Source organism: Primulina tabacum, chromosome 11, assembly GCF_025594145.1.
Source record: "Primulina tabacum isolate GXHZ01 chromosome 11, ASM2559414v2, whole genome shotgun sequence".
NCBI lineage: Eukaryota > Viridiplantae > Streptophyta > Magnoliopsida > Lamiales > Gesneriaceae > Primulina > Primulina tabacum.
This window is the reverse complement of record NC_134560.1, coordinates 34,264,956-34,287,111: the sequence shown is the minus strand read 5'-3', so window position 1 is coordinate 34,287,111 and position 22,156 is coordinate 34,264,956. Positions and strand designations below refer to the sequence as shown.

At 33.1% G+C, this 22,156-nt stretch overlaps 2 protein-coding genes across 2 annotated transcripts; both read left to right on the top strand.

The window, feature by feature from the left end:
* Window positions 1-3,419: 3,419 nt before the first annotated feature.
* LOC142517933 (type I inositol polyphosphate 5-phosphatase 13-like) lies at window positions 3,420-10,651 on the top strand. The gene is given in 14 exon segments (XM_075620456.1): window positions 3,420-4,185; window positions 4,749-5,103; window positions 5,466-5,718; window positions 5,889-6,696; window positions 6,917-7,041; window positions 7,187-7,271; window positions 8,477-8,558; window positions 8,561-8,641; window positions 8,744-8,784; window positions 8,895-9,101; window positions 9,103-9,163; window positions 9,268-9,391; window positions 9,493-9,853; window positions 10,042-10,651. Coding segments are annotated over 14 exon segments (3,591 nt in total). The 5' UTR covers window positions 3,420-3,447; the 3' UTR covers window positions 10,312-10,651.
* A 2,426-nt stretch (window positions 10,652-13,077) lies between these two features.
* LOC142519780 (serine/threonine-protein phosphatase 7 long form homolog) lies at window positions 13,078-15,193 on the top strand. The gene is made up of 5 exons (XM_075622808.1): window positions 13,078-13,911; window positions 13,987-14,108; window positions 14,187-14,274; window positions 14,361-14,801; window positions 14,903-15,193. Exons 1-5 carry the CDS (start codon window positions 13,336-13,338, stop codon window positions 15,191-15,193), a joined length of 1,518 nt encoding a protein of 505 aa, XP_075478923.1. The 5' UTR covers window positions 13,078-13,335.
* The last annotated feature ends 6,963 nt before the right edge of the window (window positions 15,194-22,156 follow it).

Here is a 22,156-nt window from a genome sequence, read left to right as displayed (position 1 = left end):
TGTTGCATGTGATACCTTGAAAACTTGTATGCTAGTTTATGAAACAGTTCGCTTGGCAATGAAGTGGGAACATTTGGTTGTCCAAGTGTGCCCTTCACTGCCTGAAAGTTCCAAGCAATGTACCTAAACGAAATATTTTTCGGTAGTGTTTTTGGGCTTAATGAGATTATTTTATCTATAATGGGCCTAAAATTCTATTTAATCTCATTAATTTTAATTAAGGACCCATTATACTAATTATATTATACATAAACCTACTTTCAAAACCCTAAACACCCCACCCCTTCAACATGGCTGTCCCTCCCCAATCTTCAGCAGCATACTTTCAAAAAAATACAGCAGCTTTTCTCTCAAGTTTCTCAATCTTCTTTCAAGAAAATCTTCCCCGTGTCTCCGGTGCACGTTTTATGCGAGTATCTTCAAGTTTTCGAGCATAAATACGCAAAGGCACGCATGTATCTTCTTTTTCTCTTCATTCACACCAATATTATGCTGAAGTATATGTAAATGCATGAAAATTCTTTGATCTATCTTGTGGTATCATTGTTGCAAAGGTTTGACATGAAAATGCATTTTTTTTTACTCATACTCACGTTTCCTTGGTGTTTGATGCAAGGGCTGCCGGATCTAGGTCTTTAGGGGCGTTTAAGCTGAGATTTAAAGGTATGTAAAGGCTGGAGTCGAAGGTTGCTCGAACCATGGTGAGATCCGATCGAGACTAGGTCGCGTTTGGGTTGATTGTGGCTAGATCGGGCAAGGTATTGAGATCCGGTTCTAGGAGAGCCGATCCAAGCCACGGTGCAGTCCTAAGGGGGTTGGGACGTGGACTAGGAGGGCTTGAGTGCGGCTGGTCTCGTGTAGGGGTCGGTTGTTGCGCTTGTACCTAGAAAGGTCGGGTTGGGGCTTGTTACCGAGCGAATAGTTTGGGACGTTGTGAATGGGGTTGTGAGCTCGGCTTATGTCGATCCAGGAAGGTCCTAAGAGGGCTAGGGAGGGATGGTCCAAGGCTTGTCCCCGAGGATTAGGTCTAGGGTTGGCAAACCGATGAGTTGGTGCGACTAGGGTTTGAGGAGTGCAAGTGTCGATTTTTCCAGCAGATTGTAGGGGCTGTTAGAAGGGTTTAGTCGACTGGTTTAGATGGTTTAAGGGCTGTTAAGACGTGTATAAGGTGTGGTAAAATTTGGAAGAAATTTGGTTAAGTTTCGGGTTGATTCGGGTTAAAACGGGGATCCCAATCCAAATTTTAAAATGAATCGTTTAAGCTTTGAAACGGGCTCGAGTTTATGTCTAAGAAATGCTTATAAATATGTTTTGTGGTGTTTTAAGAAGTTTGGTAAGCTTCGGGTCGAAATTTTGAGATCCAGGGGTAAAATGGTCATTTTGGGTTCCTAGGGGCAAAATGATCATTTCGCACTCGGGTCGAGTTTTGAATCCTGACAGCACCCCGATCACAAATTTAGCATGTTTTTTAAATTTTTATGTATCATGTATATGACTTTTTATGTAAATATGAAAATAAGTTGCATGCTTGATTTTAAGGAAAATTTTATGTATATGCACGATTTTATTAAGTGATGAATATGGAGTTGGTTGTGACTAATACGATTATATGAGATATTATGAGCTGAGGCCAAGGCTCAGTGGCCAGATAATACTGTCGCTGATGTCCTCATGGCTGGGTACCACAATTATACATCGATGTATCCATCAAATATAGCTGATACGAAAGTCACAACTAATTAATTAAATTCAATTGAAAAAAATATATACGTATATGATGAGACATGTTTTGACACATTATGCTATTTTACGACACATTTACGTTTATGATTTTAAGTTCATGAAATATATTTTATTACGTTATTTTTCACTGTTGTGTGCTATGTATATGTAGTTGTTATAACAATATAGGTGTGTTGAGTCTTTAGACTCACTAGGCGTGAATGATGCATGTGAGTATGATGATGAAGAGGCTGGAGGTGCCGAAGTCTGAGTAGGCAGGGCTGGATATGCGCGCATGAACCTGAGGACCACATTTTCTCACATCATGTATTTGAGTTAGGAGTGAACATGAATATTTTATACGCTTGTTTTTATATGTTGAGGATTTTGTCAAGATTTTTACTTGTTTCTTATTTACATGATTTTGACACATAAGTCTAGGTTTGTCGACTTTTCTTTTATTTAAAGTGCAGTATTTATCGGTTAACTGACTGCTATTATTTTAAAATGCGAAAATTTCATTGGTATTGTATGCATGCATGAGTTAGTAATTTTCGAAAATTGAGTTTATATATAAAAGAAATATAATTTTTTAGCAATTTTAAGCAGCAAATGTTTCAATTTTTATGTCAAAATATTACTTTTCGCTGCTGGTATGGATCGAGTCAACTAGTCTAACAAATATAGTTTAGTTAGATCGTCTCACAGAAGAACTACTCATAATAATGATATTGTTGTCCATCTGCATGCACTTGGAATAATTATTTACATATTATAATTTTGTTAATTTCAAATTAATAAATGTTTCTATAATTTTTTATATTAAGAATGATATAAACATCTAAAAATTTAGAAGTATAGATATGAATATAAAAAATAATTTAATTTAAAAGATTTTGAAAAGTGGATAAGATGTATTAGTTATAGATAAGTTATAAATTTAATAAAATAAGTTTTTTGTGCTGTCTTTTATTAAACAAAAAATTTGTTTTTTGTACTAAAAAATGTTATAGTAAGATACTAAAAATAGTTATTCTAAGAGTCCATTTTTTATAATATAGATATTAAAAAAGCACATACACTTAAAATAGATATGAAAAAAAGATTTAAATAATTTCATTATCTGAACTTGATTTGAAGTTTTATCGAAGAGGGGATAAAGATTCCCATGATATTTAATTTGATAGCAGGGGAAAAAAGATTATGTGATTTCTGGATATCTTATTTATAATTATAAACAATATAGTTTTTGTTTTTGTTTCTACAATTTTTTTTTTATTTCTGAACTCATACTAAAATATATCTTTATCTCGTATAATACTAATAATCTATATCTCAAATTCAAATCTATTAAATTTTTTTGTCAAATTTTAGTAACGAGATTTATGTAATACACATCGAAAAATAACGACGAGTTTTATATTTTAAAAATGTAAACTACTGTAAATTAAATTATGACAAAAATTTGTGTGAGACAGTCTCACGGGTCGTATTTTGTGAGACGAATCTCTTATTTGGGTAATCAATGAAAAAATATTACTTTTCATTATGAATATTTGTAAGATTAATCCGTCTCACAGATAAAAATTCGTGAAGATCGTATCACAAGAGACTTACTCTTGTATGATCGGATAAAACCGCAGTATAATAGAAAAATATATACTATTTATAAAAGAAACTAAAATATCTCCTAATCTAATCTGCCACTCTGGCACACCCTGGAAAATGGAATTGTTGTTGTCCGTACATTACCAGAATTTTGCGCCGGTTTCCTCTCGGACTGCCACCCCACTAACACTCCACATTTGGACCTTTTCTCTCCCCCCCCACATTCACTCCGGCTCTCACATTTTCCTGGATCCCAATCCCAAAAACATTGATGAAAAAGTTTTTGTTCAGGAGAAAATCATCCCGAGCGCAACCCCATCTCCGGAAATGGACGAACGTTTAGAGGAGGATGACAAGACGGCGCTGGAGGAGTTGTCACTGGCGCCTCCGCGCCGGAAAGCCCACTCCTACAGCCACCAGCTGAGAACGAACACCGGAACCCACAACAAGCACCGCCACCATCAGATCCGCAAGCACAGCCTCGATGAGAATCAGATTATGATAAACCACGCTACCAGTAAGAACAATGTGTATAATGACGGAAAATCGAATTCTTCCGATGAAGATGAGTTTTATCCGTATTCCACCACTGCTGGGAATTCTGGTGGTGGAGGAATAGGGTCTGTGAGCGAGCGTCACGTGGATTATATTGGTATGAGCCAGAGGATTGAAGGACTGGCGTTGAGGGATGGCGGTGCGTGTGATGAAGGCCAGAGACTGCCACAGCAGCCGCTGCCGGAGTTTGTGGGGAGTGGTGGTGACGTGGGAGTATTCAAGGCACCTAACAGGGCGGCTGTGCACCCTTCTCGGCCGACATGTTTGGAACTCAGGCCACACCCCTTGAGAGAAACTCAGGTAGGATTCTTTGATGGTTTTTGTTCTATTTTTTTAATTTCAAAGTTTTCAGCTTGAAATGTGCTCGAAAGAACAAAGCAAGAGGGAATTCGAAATTTGTAATAATTTTTGTTCTATGCATTGATTTCGTGACTTGTATCTCTGTGGAAAAGTATGGACAGTGCTATTCCAAACTCGATGGGTAATATATATATTTTGATGGTGTGAATCTAAAATTGTTGCTTATGGTAAGTCAGGATTTATCTTCATAAAAGTCCTCATAAAGAATTTTTGTTTATACTCTAGGAATCATGGGCTCCTTTTTTTGTTCAAATGAATTTAGTATTCTAGATCCCGTCAAATATCTTGACACTAGATTTGGCGCATGAAGCACCATGAAATTTGAGAATCTTATCTTTAAGATAACAATATAACTTCCCAAACAAATAAACATGTAGAAATGGTTTAAGATCTGTGGTAATTTATCGTGGAATTTCTGTATGGACCAACGTCTGGTGTGTGTCAGTATTTGAAGAATCACCCGCAGACGCGTAAACCCTTGAAAAGTGATGGATGTCTTACAGGTTGGAAAGTTTTTAAGAGCAATTGCTAGTACAGAAACACAATTGTGGGCTGGGCAAGAATCAGGCATCAGAGTATGGAACTATTCTGATGCATACAAGCCTGGAATCGGGACAGGGGGCAGGGCACGGAGAGGGGATGAAGACGCTGCTCCATTTTATGAATCGGCGAACACATCACCGACAATATGCTTGATGGTTGATCATGGGAGTAAGTTGGTTTGGAGTGGGCATAAAGATGGTAAAATTAGGTCTTGGAAAATGGAACAGAATTTCTCAGAAGAGACTGCTTTCAAAGAAGGTCTATCTTGGCAGGCACATCGAGGGCCTGTTCTCTCCATGGTGATTTCTTCTTACGGTAAATCTAGCAAAGTGTTTTTTATCCCATTTAACAACGATGGTTATTATACAATATAGTGCATGAAAGATGATATTTTTGAATCATCTCTCATTCTCTAACATGTATGTGAACGTGATTTCCTTATTTGCTTAATTTGTTTGCAAAATTCCTTGTGTTGACCTATTGCTTCACATATAACTTGAAATTAGTTTGAAACATTATTTCTTTATGATCACTTAGATTTCAACAAGGTTGATGCATGATGCAATTTAAGGCAAACAAAACTTAAAATGCACCTATGCTGTTTAATTCATTAATATTTATCAATCTTGACATATATTTGTTATGGTGGTAGTTAACTTATTTTGTTTTGGTTGCAGGTGATGTATGGTCAGGTTCTGAAGGTGGTGTTATAAAGTTCTGGCCATGGAAAGCCATAGAAAAATCTCTCTCTTTATCATTGGAGGAAAGACATATGGCTGCATTGTTGGTCGAAAGATCATTCATTGACCTCAGAAGTCAAGTCACAGTGAATGGTGTATGTAATATTTCTTCCTCAGATGTTAAGTGCTTGTTATCTGACTATGTCAGAGCCAAAGTCTGGGCTGCTGGATCATCATCTTTCTCCCTATGGTATATTCAATTACTAAAAGGAATTGCTTTGTTATGTCTGACTTGTGGAAAAAATCAAGTGCCCAAGTCTTCGCTTTAATATTAACTCATCACGATATAATAAAAAATTTATATGTCCATTTGTGGTCCGAAAATTGTTATTCATATGATAAATGCTTGGTGAATCGTAGGGATGCTCGTACAAGAGAACTTCTAAAAGTATTTAATATAGAGGGTCAAATTGAGAATCGTGCCGACATGTCATCAACCCAAGACCAAACAGTCGAAGATGAGATGAATGTTAAGTTTGTATCCAAGTCTAAAAAGGAGAAATCCCAAGGGTTTTTGCAGCGGTCGCGTAATGCTATAATGGGTGCTGCAGATGCAGTTCGCCGTGTTGCAACAAAAGGAGCAGGGGCTTTTGCTGAAGAAACTAAAAAAACAGAATCAATAGTTCTTACAGCTGATGGAATGATTTGGACTGGATGTTCAAATGGCTTGTTGATCCAGTGGGACGGAAATGGAAATCGTTTACAAGATTTCACTCATCATCCATGTGGTGTTCTGTGCTTTTGCACTCACGGGGGAAGAATATGGGTTGGTTATGTAAGTGGCATGGTCCAGTTACTGGATCTTGAAGGAAATTTAATTGCCAGTTGGGTTGCACATAATGGGCCAGTTATTAAATTAGTAATAGGAAATGGTTATGTTTATAGCTTGGCAACTCATGGGGGTATACGTGGATGGAACATCTCATCTCCAGCACAGATTGATAATATTTTACGTCCAGAATTAGCTGCAAGAGAAGACTTGTATACAAGACTTGAGAATATTAGAATTCTAGTTGGCACATGGAATGTTGGCCAAGGAAGAGCCTCTCATGATGCTCTTATGTCATGGTTAGGTTCTGCAGTTTCTGATGTTGGTATTGTAGTTGTTGGGCTGCAAGAAGTGGAAATGGGTGCAGGTTTCCTTGCAATGTCAGCGGCAAAAGAAACTGTAAGTCATTAATGGGTTTCTTTTTAATACATAAACAATGTCTCAATTTTGAGCAGAAGGCAAACAATCACAACTTGAATAGCTAGCTTTGAAAATGTTATATACAATAAATTCATCATAGATTTTTCTTTTGAATTATCATATGATCTCGACGACAGAAATGCACATTCGTTCTAAAGATTTTATTTCCAATCCTTTCTAATTATTATCTATATTTTAGGTAGGACTTGAAGGCAGTTCAATTGGGCAATGGTGGCAAGACCACATTGGAAAGGCTTTAGATGAAGGGTCAACATTTGAGCGTGTTGGGTCTAGGCAGTTGGCTGGCTTGCTTATAGCAATCTGGTACAATTTTTATGTTGTGCATTATTGAGCTCTTACATTGTATTGGTGTCCAAAAAGCACTTGCGGATCATCGAAATAAAGCATTTTCAAAATTTTTGATAACAATATATAGTGTAATTCTGATCAGTACTCATTTCGTTCTAAGGGTGAGGAAAACACTCAGAACTCATGTCGGGGATCTGGATGTTGGAGCAGTAGCATGTGGATTAGGCCGCGCAATTGGTAATAAGGTACCAAATCGTTTACTCTTTCAACATTTCAATATGATCACAAGTAAAACCAAAAATACTTTTGTGGTTTATTTGAATTGTATTCTCCTCTCCCTAAGATTTCTTCTAGATGCAGAAACGTCATTTTATGTTTGAGCAACTGCAACAACAGCTTCATCTCACTTGAATTTGATATTTACTTCCCTTACTATTTGTCGAATTTATTAATAGTATCAGATCAATCAAAATTTGAATTTTTTTTATATGTAAAATCAGGTTATTCTCATAAATATGAATATCGAAATATGAATTGCAATCCCTGAAGATGATTGTTTTTAAAAAAGTAAAGCTATTTTGGTAAGATCGTTATGTTTGTTCTCTTGTGATTTTAGTCCGTTGTATAGTTAAATTACAGTCTTAGTCCTTTATTTTAAATTTTTTTGCAATTTTGACCGGAAAAACCCCTACTCACCAGAGTTTGATGATCTGACGATGAAACTTGCCTATGTGACATAAAAATTGAGGATCTTTCAAGCAACCATTCAAAAGGATTTAGGAGCATCCTCTCCCCAAATCGACATTTTTCAACTCCAATTCGAAAGATCCCCAATTTTTATGTTATAGACAAGTTCCGACGTCAAATCATCAAACTCCGGTGAGTAGTGGTTTTTATGGACAAAATCGAACCAAAATTGCAATGAAATAAACATACATGATTAAGGCTGCAATTTGGCTATATAGCGGTCTAAAATTGCGAGAGGACGAACATAATGGACTGAAAAAACAATTTTCCCGTTTAGTAATTCAATTAGCGACAGAACAAAGAGAACAAAAATCTGTGTGGTGCTATTTCATAATATACGTAGCAGATACATGGTATATGTGATGTGTGCGTTGTTAATTATTCAGTCTACAATGTTTTCATCCATATTATTAATCTAATTACATAATAAAAGTTCCGAAAACTTTTCAGTTAAAATTCAGACTGCATTCATATGCTTGAATAATAATGTGTATGAAATGAATTGTAAACTCTAATTCCTCGTAAAAATAATTAAATAAAGATCTTATTTTTGTGGACTCTATCAGTGACGTACCGAAGAGGCGAAAAATCTATAAGATAAAATTCTAATTCCTCTTACCTAGTTTATCATACAGACATAAATGGATATTTTGTGGACGTGTTTGATATGCTGGTGATATATGTGGCTAAATCTGACATGCAGGGAGGTGTTGGTTTAAGGTTGAGAGTATTTGATAGGATCATATGTTTTGCAAATTGTCACTTAGCTGCACATTTGGAAGCAGTTATCGTCGCAATGCTGATTTTGATCATATATTTCGAACAATGACTTTCACGCGGTCTTCAAACCTCCTAAGCAATGCTGCTGGTATGCTGCGAATCCTGTTTTTGTCTTGCTGTATTGTCTTCTCTACATATTTATTCTGGCTGCTTTACTCTTTTGGCTTGCCATGGATCGTCTCTGTTGCAGCTGGTGTCTCATCTGCAGCTCAAATGCTTCGTGGTCCTAACGTACGCACAAAGGATTATTTTGTGAATACTTTTTGTTGATATTTTCTTTTTTGTTTCACAAATGTATTCTTTTTTATTTTTTATTTTTTTATTTTTAATGATAACAATAGGTCGCAACAATTAATCTCGATGAGGGAAAGCCCGATCTTGCTGAAGCTGATATGTTCATATTTTGTGGTGATTTTAACTATCGCCTTTTTGGAATATCTTACGATGAAGCAAGAGACTTTGTTTCCCAAAGAAGCTTTGATTGGCTGCGAGAGAAAGACCAGCTTCGAGCTGAAATGAAAGCCGGTAGAGTCTTTCAAGGAATGCAGTGAGGCACTTATCAGATTTCCTCCAACTTACAAGTTCGAAAGAGGAAAACCTGGTTTAGGAGGTATATACATTTCAAAGAATAATTTGGCTCTTTTACAGCCAGTTTTGATGAATTTTGCTACTAATTTACGTGGTTAATCTTCGTAGAACCTTTTTGATTCCCAGGCTATGATTCTGGTGAGAAAAAACGAATCCCAGCTTGGTGTGACAGAATACTATATCGAGATAGCAGAGTTGCTTCAGGGCAAGAATGCAGTCTAGAATCTCCCGTCGTTGCTTCCATTCTATTGTGGGTTGCATGGATTTAATTATTACCTTCCTTCCTTCTATATATTTATTTATATATTTGTTAAATTTTTTGTCTATTTCTTGATCTGTTTTATCGAAAAGGTACGATGCTCGTATGGACGTGACTGAGAGTGATCATAAACCTGTACGATGCAAGTTGAATGTGGATATTGCTCATGTTAATAGATCAATAAGGAGACAGGAATTCGGAAAAATACTCGAATCCAATGAAGCAATCAGATCTAGCTGTGAAGCACAGCGGTTTGTTCCAGAAACCGCTGTCAGTACCAACCAAATCGTGCTGCAGAACCAAGACACATTCAATTTGAAAATCACCAATAAAAGTGGTGAAGACATAGTATTTTTTCATATAATCTGTGAAGGTCAATCCAGCATCAATGAAGATGAGGTCTCATCGAATTTCCGGCCAAGAGCTTCTTATGGTTTCCCACTTTGGCTCGAGGTAATCTCTTAAATTTTCTACAAATTAATATATTTTGATGCAATATACATTTTAATCAAAATAGGATTTACCCCACCTATACATAAAATCCTGGATCCTATTTGATACTACTAGATCAATCTTTGGGAAATTTTCACAAATAAGCTCATGCTTTTACCATACCCTTGTGTTTGTACATAATTATTTAGGTGACGCCTGGAGCTGGCATGATAAAGCCGGATCAAGTTGTGGAGATATCGATACATCATGAAGAATTCCACACATTGGAGGAGTTTGTCGACGGCATCCCACAGAGCTGGTGGTCTGAAGATACCAGAGACAAGGAAGTGATTTTGTTGGTAAATGTAAGAGGCAGATGTTCAACTGACACAAAAATGCATCGAGTGCACGTACGACATTGCTTCTCTGGAAATTCGGTTAATCCGGATAAAAAATCTAACGCCGCCTCAAGACAATGACCAAGTTCCAACCAAAAAATGCTCCGAGACATGCCGAGATCGTGTACCCATAGGTCTAGATATTTTAGATAGTTTTGGTCTTCATTTTCCTTTTTAGGACGAAGTAAATAGTCATTCATTGCCATTTTTTTGCTAAGGATTGATAGTCTTATAGACAAAATTTAATATCTTTGTGTACATCTTTTTCTATGGTTTCCTAAAGCCTTGAATTGATCGTGTGAAAACTAGGTCAATAAGTTGTGTTCTGTTAATAAGTTTGTATGAAAGTAAAAGTTTGAAACTAGCCAATGATCTATTCAAAATATGTCATTTGGAAATTTAAGGCAACATTGCAAAATTATCACATTGATTCCACTAATCAAATCTTAGTTTTTGTTCGTTCACTAGATTTTTTATGATATTGTTTTTTTTTTTTTTTACCGGAGTTACATAACTGACTGCGGAACATGCTTATGTGGTATTGAAAATGGACAAAGAATCAAAATAGATCAACTTAAGGAACTAATTTGCAATTGGTATCAATAATACATCTATAGTTTACCATAGATGACATTTTTGTTTATGCAAAATAGAAATATATAATTATAGCTCTTAATCCTTAAGGTATTAACTAAAAATTTTTAATATCTTAAAAGTTTTAAATTTTATATAATATATTTTTGTAATGATTAATCTCTTCTTCTTTGGAAAGTATGATATTAATATATTTGGATAAAATAAATTCTCGTGGATAGGAAACAAATTATGAGGGTAGAGACACATCACACAAGTCATGATCAAGAGGAGATTGAGAGAAATAGAGGAAAAATAGATTTTAGGATAATTTGGGAAATTAAAATAGGTGCTGAGATTTCTTCGATTATTTTGAATGATTCAATAAATTTTATATGATTTTTTTTTTAAAAAGTGATGTAATCTTTAATTTTTAAAATATGCTTTAAAAAACATGTAAATATTTGCATATACAGTATAAGTTGTTTTAAATAAATTTTAAGTATTAAATTAAACCAAAATGACACTTCCTATAAAATCAAAAGAAATATCTTCCTATATATTAGGATATATGCTACTTCCGAGAAACACTACTTATATAACATATTACTTACACATAATTTTCGGGTTAAGAATATTAATTTTTATTGTGAATATCAGTATGATTGACCTGTCTCACAAATAAAGATTCGTGAGACTATTTCACAAGAGACCTACTATATATATATAATCATTTCCATTATACGAAATTATTTTTCGATTGTCCCAAATATATTATTCAATATCTATATTTAGTAACACATTTTTCTTTGATCGTAGAGAGATCAATGTTAACTAGATATTGAAAAATGTGTAATTATTTTTTTAAAAGAATTAAATATAAATAAAATAGAAATCTATTTCTAAACGTTGCTTTTTTCCATGATTTTTGTGTGGAAAAAAGCCTATACATTTTATAAAAGTGAGGCCGCCTATAACAAGAGGATGCAAGAGTATTTAAGAGCTACGAAAGAGTCAACTCACTTAGGCTACTTTAAATTGCCAGAGGAAGGTATCTTTCGGGCTTTTTAACCGTTTACAGCATATTTTATAATACTTTAATAAAATTAAGTAAAAAAAAAATTGACAAACTAATGACTTAGAAAATATTTTTTTTTACTTGCCTAATTTTATTTTTTTAAAAAAGCAAGTCACGCCATCTCAGCGTGATAATTTTTTTTTATTAGGCGTGACTTGCTTTTACCTTTTTAAAAAAAATAATACACTTGTGAGCGTTAATTATTTCAGAGTTGCACGCCGTTTCAGCACATGTATTAAAAGCTGCAACAACATAGCTTTAATAATTTTGGATTCATTATATTATTATAAATTTTTCTCTATAAATTGAATACTTCATTCTCTCATTTCATTCACCCTTCTCATATTTTTCATCGGTAAGTTCTCGTAAATGTTTGAATTTATTTTTTCACTTCCTGCAGATTTTTATTAATTTGATTTTTTTTTTGTTTTTGCAGGTTCATTTTAGTTCCAACTTATATTAAGGTATGTATACCAACATAAATTATTATGTTAAATATTAAATTTATAAATGAAATTATTATTTATGTTAGACTAATTTTGTAGTGTTATTTAATTTTTTTCAATTTTAATTATTACGTGATTTTTTAGTCATTACTAATTTTTTTAAAGAAATTTCAAAATCGTTCTAACCTTATTCATAGGTAGGATATTTAGAGGTAAATCTGACTCCTTTTATAAACTTTTGATAAATTTTCATTATCATTATTATTTTTTTAAAAAAAATGTTAAAAAAATTTATGTTATATGCTATTTTTTTTCGTTATTATTATTGTTTTATAATAATTATATAGTACGATAATAATAATTTTAAAATTATTTGTTTATGTATATATTTATTTCATATTTAATATAAAAGATTATTTGTAAAATGAGAAATAAAATCACGTATTTTTTTTTAAAAATAAAATATCACGTTTTATAATTTATTTGAAAAAATATACTATCCCATATAAAAAAAAAGAAGTCACGTCTTTTTGGTAGGCGTGACTTCCATTAATAATTTCTATTATTGTCAAAAAAAAGGAGACTTCCCTTATTATTATTTTTTTAAAAAGAAAGTCACGCCTATCTTGTTATTTTTTAAAATATATAATAATTTGCATTATTATTTATAATATGTTAAATTTATTGTTTTGTTATTTGAAAATTGGTTTACGTATAGTTAATATATTTATATATTATAATTGTTTTGTTAATTGATTTTGTAGTTATTATTTTTAGAGAATATTGTATTATATAATAATATATTATTCTTGTTATTAATTACAGGATGATATTAAATGCTGGACCTGTTGATGATACTGTTCTTTATCAGCAACAAACACATATATCTAGTTTTATTACACCTAACAACTTGGATAACACCCTAAGAGTACGTAAATCAGATAATTTAATTTGGAAATTGTGGAAAGTGATTTAATACACCATCGTGTTCGGTTATGTCAACATGAAATGGGTTTTTATGGCATCCTCTGCTGTGGTGATTTTGTTTACGATAATCATTTGATAACTGCGCTTGTCGAAAGATGGCGCCGAGAAACTCATACTTTCCACATTCGAGTTGGCGAGGCAACAATCACACTACAAGATATTGCAATAATTTGGGGGCTTAATGTTGACGGTGATCCTATTATCGGGACTGATGTATCCCACAAGTTTAATGTATGGCAGGGTTACTGTTATGATTGGTTAGGTTTTGTACCACTACAGACAGACTTTGGATCAAATAGTTTAAAGTTGACTACTTTGTACTTACACTGTACACAAACGGTAATTGGTGAAAACAGTACAGATATAGAAGTCGCACAATACTCCCGATGTGTTGCGCTGATGGTTATTGGTGGTTGTATGTTACCCGATTCTGAAGGTTGTGCGGTCAAATTGTTGTACTTACATTTTCTGCAAGATTTGCATAAGGTTCGTAGTTATAGTTGGGTAAGCGCTGTACTTGCATATTTATATCATGAGTTGTGTCATGCATCTGGATCAGGGAAACAAGAAATCGCATGTCCTTTATACATTTTACAGGTATGTTGATTACATTTTTTATTTGAATATATACTATTGTTTTGTGGACATTAATGAAACTCAATTGTTTTACAGATTTGGGCATGGTCTAGAATGATTCCTTTATGTCCTGACCGTTTAGGATACAACGTAATAATGCGACATGAAAATCAAAATAGCGGTGATAATATTCTTCTAATTCCAACATATGGAACAAGGTAATATTTGCAACATATGATATAAAATTAATAAAGTCATCATTATTTTAAAGTCTTACAAACTTAATGTATATGCAGATGGAGTAATGTATTCACCTGGACACAAACACCTACGTACTCTGTGCGGATCATTCGTTATGTGCTTGAAAAAATGGGAGATGATCAGGTATTTACATTGTTTAAAATTTAAAATTTAAAATATGTCAGATATTATCACTTTTGTACATGATTCCTTTTGTTTATTCATTGTAGTTTAAATGGCTCGTATACGACCTTGAAGCTGTGGATGTTTTGTCATTGCCCTTAGAATGTAGACATCCCACTCTCTGGCGAAGTGTGTGCCCACTGATATGTTTTCACATTGTCGAGATGCATCGCCCAAATCGAGTTCTTCGGCAATTTGGAATGTCACAAAACATTCCAATACCAGCACTTGATGGAGATCAGTTACATGAATGCTCAAGGCGGGGGCGCAAAAATTATGATTGGGTAAAACATCATAGACCAATAGTGGATGCGTGGGAAAATCGTCATAATCTGATCGTTGACAGTGAATTGGTTGAAAATTTTAGCATGACATATGATTATGAGACATGGTATGATTCTATAACTCGACGTTTCATATCTCCTATCGAGCCTCAACAAATCGATTACGGTTATCAGCCTGGAGATGCATATTTCAGACGTGTTGTGGTAAGTGCTTGTTAAACAATTTATTTTCAACACTTTGCATTATTCTATTACAATTTATTATTCATGTGTTTGATACGTTATTTATTTATATTTTATATTAGAGAAATGAAGCATCAATTTTAAAGAATTTGTTTGGAGGACTCTCTGTTGACGATCAACCGCATGAAACATTAGCTGAAGTTGTTAAAAAAACTATCCAGACCGGTGATTTACTGTATGAAATGTCCTTTAGAACACCCGAGCAACAACATCATCATGCTAGGTCTTCAAACAGAAGGCGACGACTGAGAGATGATTGTGTAGCCGATGAACCATCATTCTCGACCCCTGACTGGCGACAAAGCATGAGTATACAATCTTCCACGACTCATTCCTTGCGTAAAATAAATTAACTGTAAAACTTAATTTTTTATATGCTACTATATAAAACAACAACATCAATAATAATTATAAATATAAGTATTATTATTATTTTTTTAAAAAAGTTGATTATTATTCTTTAATACAAAAAATAAATTTCTTAGTTGTATCTTATAAATTAATAATATTATAAATAATAATTTTTATAATAACAAATAGTTAAAAAAAAATTTAACAATATTTATAATAAGAACATTTATATTATTTGTGTAAAATAAATTAATTGTTATCTAATTTTTTTTATATACTACATATATAAAACAACAACAATAATTATTGTTATACTTTTAAGTATTGTTATTATCATTTGCATAATATAAAATAATAAGAATAACTAATAATACATAGAAACATAATTAAGCATTTTAATCATAAACTCGAAACGTAAGATTATGATAAATTCTTATTTTTTTTCGAATACTCTAGTAAATTAATTTATATCAACGCTTACCTCAAACAGAAGTTCAAAATAAAAATTTTATCAGCAAATATATAATAAAAAATAAATAAATTAACGGTTTTAATCAAACATTGAAGGACAAACTTAATTTAAAGCATACAAACCTCATGTGCAGAAGTGCAATTACTTGATCAAACATCGAACGAAAATCCACAGGAATGAACAATAGCGATACATTTAAATCTAGAGAAATGAAGAATGATAAAGGCACAAGAATAATACATTTGAAACGAGGACAAATGATATATAAGCAAATTTTTAGATAAAAAACACGTCATATTAATATTGATCAGTGATACATCACATCACTTTAACACGCCATGTTAATATTGATCAGTTACATCACATCACTTTAAAATAAATTTTAACGTCTTCTTTGTAAAAGAAAAGAAAGATGCATGTATTATTGACTGGAGTAGGTCGTCAGTCTGTCATATGACAAAGTTCCTCCAAAACGAGCGTCCAACAATTATTTTTTTTAAAAAAAATTAAGCAGGCGTGACTTGCTCAAAAAAAAAATTTTATTACGTGACTTGCTTTTTTTTTGAAAAAAAAATAGACAAGTTGGACCAAAATAAAGAAGAAATAAAAATTAATACACTAAGACCAAAACTTAATAAATAAAACCTAAAATTGAACGGACAAAAATTCATTTCCTGATATGATATTAACCCAAATAAAAAACAAATTTCTTCAAATTTTTCTCAAAAAATTCGTCCTAAAAATTTAAAAAATACAAAATATGGACAAATTTACTCCTGCATGCCCACAAACCATCACCCTTGGCATCGATAACTCCTCCAAGGATCAAAGCGGCTGGTCGACCTTAATGAACAAAATCATTCCCAAGTCTCGAAAATCATTCGGAGCCACAAGAGTCCCGTTGATTCAAACCATGGTCGTATTTCTACATGGACCGTGGAACTCGACCTTCTTGATCAGATCAAGCTCTTGAGGCACGTACATATGGACATGTTCTTGTCACCCAGGCCAATGCCCAAATCCTGTGGAACAGTCGAGTCGAATTGGTTGTTCCATCCGGTGTAGCACCAAAGCCCATCCATCACATTGTAAGTTGATGAAGATTGTCCATTACAAATATGGCAAGGTAATAGGATGCAACAAAGGAACAAAACACGAGGCACCAAGGAAACCATTAACGATGATACCAAAATTTTAGCTCGGGTTCGGTCTGGAGAACAGGTCTTCGAATCTTCGTAATGAAATGGATCGGGTCGGTACTACGGGCTCTGCACATAGAGAAATAGGGTTAGGGGGCGCTAGAGAGTTTTCCAGCGTGACCCCTCCGATTCTTAAGTCAGTCCGAGGAGCAAACTTAAAGAGGAGAAAAATAGACCAATGTTAAGTAGGCAAGAGAATGTGAGAGTTTTAAAACCGTGACCAATACTTTGTATTGCTAATTACCTTTTTGAAGTAGGATTTTTACTGAGGTAGAATCTCACCTGAGATAGGAGACCTCACACAGTAGGACTCTTAATCATAGTGGCTGAGACTCTTAATAGCGGTTAGGACTCTTGCCTTATTTCGAGGAGATTTGATCGAATCCCGTATTTATCGAGACATCTTATCTATTAACGAGAATCTCTTCACATTCCCTAACTGTATTAGGGCTTGAATTTCCCGGTCCCTTGGTGTGCTTGGACTTCTAAATGTATGGTTGGATTTGATATCCGTGCCCTTAGATCAACAATGAGGCCTGTACCTTAAATAGTTTGGGCTAATTTTGAAATAAGCTTGGAACCGCCCAGATGTATCAATTTTAGAGAGTATCAATATTTTAAAAAATTCCTGCTATAGTTTTGGACAAAAAAGATTGTGAATAAAAGTGTATCAACTTTACTACATATTTATGTATATTGGGTGAGAATTAATTATTAATCTTTATATTCAGCAGTCATTTTAGTTTTCATTTATGCTTATATATGGATACTCTTTCCAGAGAAAAAAGGCAAATAATTGTATCGACACTCCACACCCTCTAAAAAAAAATAAAAATAAAAAGCAAAGAACAACCTATATAAAATTAATAACATTTTAGACCTCATATTTTTTAAAAACAAGACAAAAACCCTTTACCAAAATGAGTAAATCTCTCTGAATTTCTATAACTTAATGTTGAAATACGTTTGATTTTTAAAAAATAAGCATATTTTATTCTTTTTATAAGAGGTTGACGCAATTAGTCCCAAAAAAAATTCCAAAAGTTTTAAAAAAAGAGAATATATTTGACCTATAGTATACATTAAATATATAGCTATAACTCTTTTTTTTTTAAAAAAAAAAGAGAATATATTTGGCTATATAGATATGGCAAGCTGACAACATTTCAACTCTAGTATAGCTCGAGTTTCTAGAAATAATATAGGAATGCTTGATAATGAGGCTAATTTTACTTTCTGTAATGTATATTAATATTGAATAATTTAAAACTATTGATTAAGGACATAAACGAAGAAAAAATGTATTAAAGTTGACCTCATTATATTAATATGATGTTCTTTGCAATTTTTTGTTGCACATACATTAAAGTTGTTCAAAGTCGATTCTTTACGTTGTTCTAATTTGTGATTTTGATTTTCTAAATGGTCAGATTTCCATTTTATTCTCATAACTTTGCTTATTTCACAATTGCAGTAATTTTTCTCCATAGTCCCGAATATTTAAATGATATAAAAAAATTTGATGTTACAAAGAACATTAATTTTTTGATGTAATAATTGTCCATATTCGGAGAACGCTCGAACAATAGTGTTTGAGGTATTGTATGATTTAAAAAAATTGAGTTGCACCGTTATCACTAATTATAATTTTCTGGTAAAACGACCAATGTTCGATTCTACAATTGATATCAGAACTAAGGTTCTAAAAAGCGTGAAGCGTCCCGAAGCGTAGATGTCGAGCTCCAAGTTTTTCAAGCTTAAGCGAGATTAGCACATGGTTTAAGCGTGAAAAAGCGTTTTTTATTTTTAGTGTAATTGTAATTATCTCAAACCAATAAATAGATAAAATAATACATAAATATGATAAATTTAAGTCTGATGCATTAATTCTCATATTTATAAAAGCATAAAAAATCTCAAATTTGCAATATTTATTTGTTTTTGCAACTAGACCACATTAAAAAATACTAAATATTTGTCAAATCATTATCAGACACGCTTAATCATAATCATAATTAAAAAATAAACATCTAAATTATAAACCTAATTTATTATTTTAAAATAGAAGACATACCTTCAAAATTAAAAAAATTTAAAAATAAATAGATGCAATTAATTGTGCTTAAGTACACTTAATTAAACACCTTAATCACGTTCAATTCAGGTCAAATTACAGTTTAACCGCTTTTTTCTGCTTTTCTCCGAAGCGGGGCGTTTTTGCCGAAAAGCAGAGCTTAAGCGAGCTTTTTAAAACACTTATCAGAACTAATATTACATACTTGATTCTCATTGATTGAAAGAAATGCAATTATTGAGAGAAAGATTATTGGGTGCAATAATTGTCCATGTTGGGAGATCGATTGAAACGTGGTACTTGAGTTGAAGTACAATTTAAAAGATTTGATTTGCACACCTAGTTATAACTTTTGGTAAAACGCTCTAAATAGGGTATTGATAATAATTTTTCAACAAAAGAAAATAATGTAACAATAAATAAAACTTAACATATAACATGATTTTATTATCTTTTAATTAACTTATTATCACAACAATAATTATTGTCTTGGTGAAATTAAACAGAAAATTTTAAATATGTATTAACATAATATATATAATTTTCATTCAAGTGTGGAAATAGAGAGAGTAAAATGAGAATAATAAATGGTAACACGACTCAATTTATATGTAGCGAAAAAGATTTTATTACAGGATATATATATATATATATATATATATATTATATCTTCATTGGTATTGCCAAAAATTGAATGAAAACTTGTCCTACCAAACACGTCGTTTATACAAAAGATTCCCATAAAAACTATGCGACATTAAATTTATATTATTCGGTACCCTTTTGATGTTCGCATTTATTTATTTTTTGGGTATTTATACTTGGCTCATATAATGGAAATCAAAATATTGAGATTGTGACTTACGTTTGGCTTTGTTTTGCACAGGAATCATTTGTAGTAACTATGATAGTAGATCATGGTATATGTGATACGCGTGTTCTGTACAAAAAGTAGAGAACGAGGTAGTTTTTTTTTTTAATTTATATTTTCTAGGTAACCAAAAAATTTACCTTGTGTCCGCTCCGATGAGCCAAATAATCTTTCGTTGATCTGATATAGGCTGAGCAGAGCTTGGGTATAGATATGCATGGATGAATGAAAGTTAAAGGGCATAGAGATGTTTCCGGCATAGCCCTCCGATGTTTAAGATAGTAATGAGACAAAAATTAAGTGGGCGAGAAAAGTGGTGTTGAGTGATAATAATATGTGAGTGTATAAAACTGTAAAAGGTACATAGTATTTATAGTAGGAGCTAGATATCTTATAGGAAAATAACTCTAGTAAGACAAATTCCTTGAAATACAAGATTTGTGATGAGATTTGGACCGATCTGATCTTAATTTTGGTAGATTATAAATTTTGAATGTATCACAATATCTTTGGGATTATATGTTTATCATAAAAGATTAATTGATGTGTTAACGTTCAGAGACTTTATATGTATTTATTAAAATGTTTATATGGGCTCGGCTCGGATGACCCTGATATGAGCTCGACTATCCGGGTCTTCCCTCCTTGCAAAACCTTTCCCGAGCTGAGAATAGTTCGGGTTCCATATTAGATGTTGGTTCTTACTTTTGTCTTAACTGTATCACACATGAGCCAAGTGTACCTTTATAAATGGGCTCGGGCATTTAGCGGTTCATGTTGGAAGAAATATTAGATGTTGGTTCTTACTTTGTCTTAATTGTATCACACATGAGCCAAGTGTAACTTTATAAATGGGCTCAGGTATTTAGCGATTCAGGTTGGAAGAAATATGAAATTTATACAAATATTTGGATAGAGACGTGGCGGACCTAAGCACCCTGTGCTAATTCCGAACTTGTGTTTGTTCAAAAATTGTGTTAGTTTAGGCCAGACCGTAGAAATGAATGATCAATATTTTTATTTGTGTGTTTCTCTTCCCTACCGTTGATAAAAATATTGGAGCTGAAGATCTCTTAGTGATTTACCTTCCCGAGGCATCTATTCATATGATCGCCCCAATCTGGTCTATTAGATTGTTCTCAATCGTGTTGTTTTCATCATTGGAACTCTCCTATAAATATATTGTCCCTTCCTCTCATTTTTATTTTTCTTCTTTCTATTGTTACTCTGTTAAACTGAAAAACGATTCCCGATAGGGTTTTCTATGTCAGCTCATTTCCTTTTTTCTATTCATCTCCCTAGCAAGTCGTTTTTTCCTTTTGTTAAGATGTCTATCCTCGACCCTAGTTTAGTTCTGGAGGAGCTAGATACATTATAAGAAAAAAAACTCTAGTAAGGCATGTTCCGGGAAAAATAATATTTCTGATGAGATTTGGACTGATCTTATCTTTAGTAGATTATAAATTTTGAATGTCCCCGATATATTTGGGATTCTATGTTTATCACAAAATATTAGTTCACATGTTTACGTTTAGGAGACTTTATCTGTATTTACCACAATATTTGTATGGGTTTGGCTCGGATGACCGGGTTTTATGAGCTCAGCTATCCGAGTCTTCCCTCCTCGCAAAGCCTTTCCCGACCTTAGAATAGTTCGGGATTAATATTAGATGTTGATTCTTACTTTGTCTTAATTGTATCACATATGAGCCGAGCGTACCTTTATAAATGGGCTCGTGTATTTAGTGGTTCGGGTCAGGTCATCTCTATGAGGGTATCATTAATACCTCATCTTTTTTGGTCTAAAAGAAGTATGAAATTTAGAACAAGTATTTGGATAGAGATGTGACCGACCTGAGCGCCATGTGTTAATTCCGGACTTGTGTTTGTTTAAAATTTGTGTTAATTCAGTGCGGACTGTAGAAATGGACGATCAGTATTTCGATTTTTATGTTTCTCTTCCCCACTGTTGATAAAAATATTGAAGGTGGAGATTTCACAACGATTTACCCTCCCGAGTTGTCTACTCAGATTCTCGCCCAAATTTGGACCGTTTGATTTTTTTCAATCGTGTTGAATTTATACCGTTACATTTCGGATTCTATGCTTGTCGTAAAAGATTAGTCCACGTGTTTTATGTTTAGGAGACTCTATCTATATTTATCGTGATATTCATATGACTCGGCTCAGATAACCCTGATATGGGCTCGACTATCCGGACCTCCCCTCCATGCAAAGCTTTCCCCCGGTTGAGAATATTTCGGGCTTTGTATTAGATGGTTCTTACTTTGTCTTAAATATATCACACGTGAGTCGAGTGTATCTTTATAAATGAGCGCATGCATTTAA

Excerpts from the sequence above, each read along its gene's own strand:
- LOC142519780 (XM_075622808.1), top strand. The coding sequence starts at position 13,336 with ATGGGTTTTTATGGCATCCTCTGCTGTGGTGATTTTGTTTACGATAAT. Across the intron at positions 13,912-13,986 it reads GTCCTTTATACATTTTACAG|ATTTGGGCATGGTCTAGAAT; the intron begins GTATGTTGATTA and ends ATTGTTTTACAG. Across the intron at positions 14,275-14,360 it reads AAAAAATGGGAGATGATCAG|TTTAAATGGCTCGTATACGA; the intron begins GTATTTACATTG and ends TATTCATTGTAG.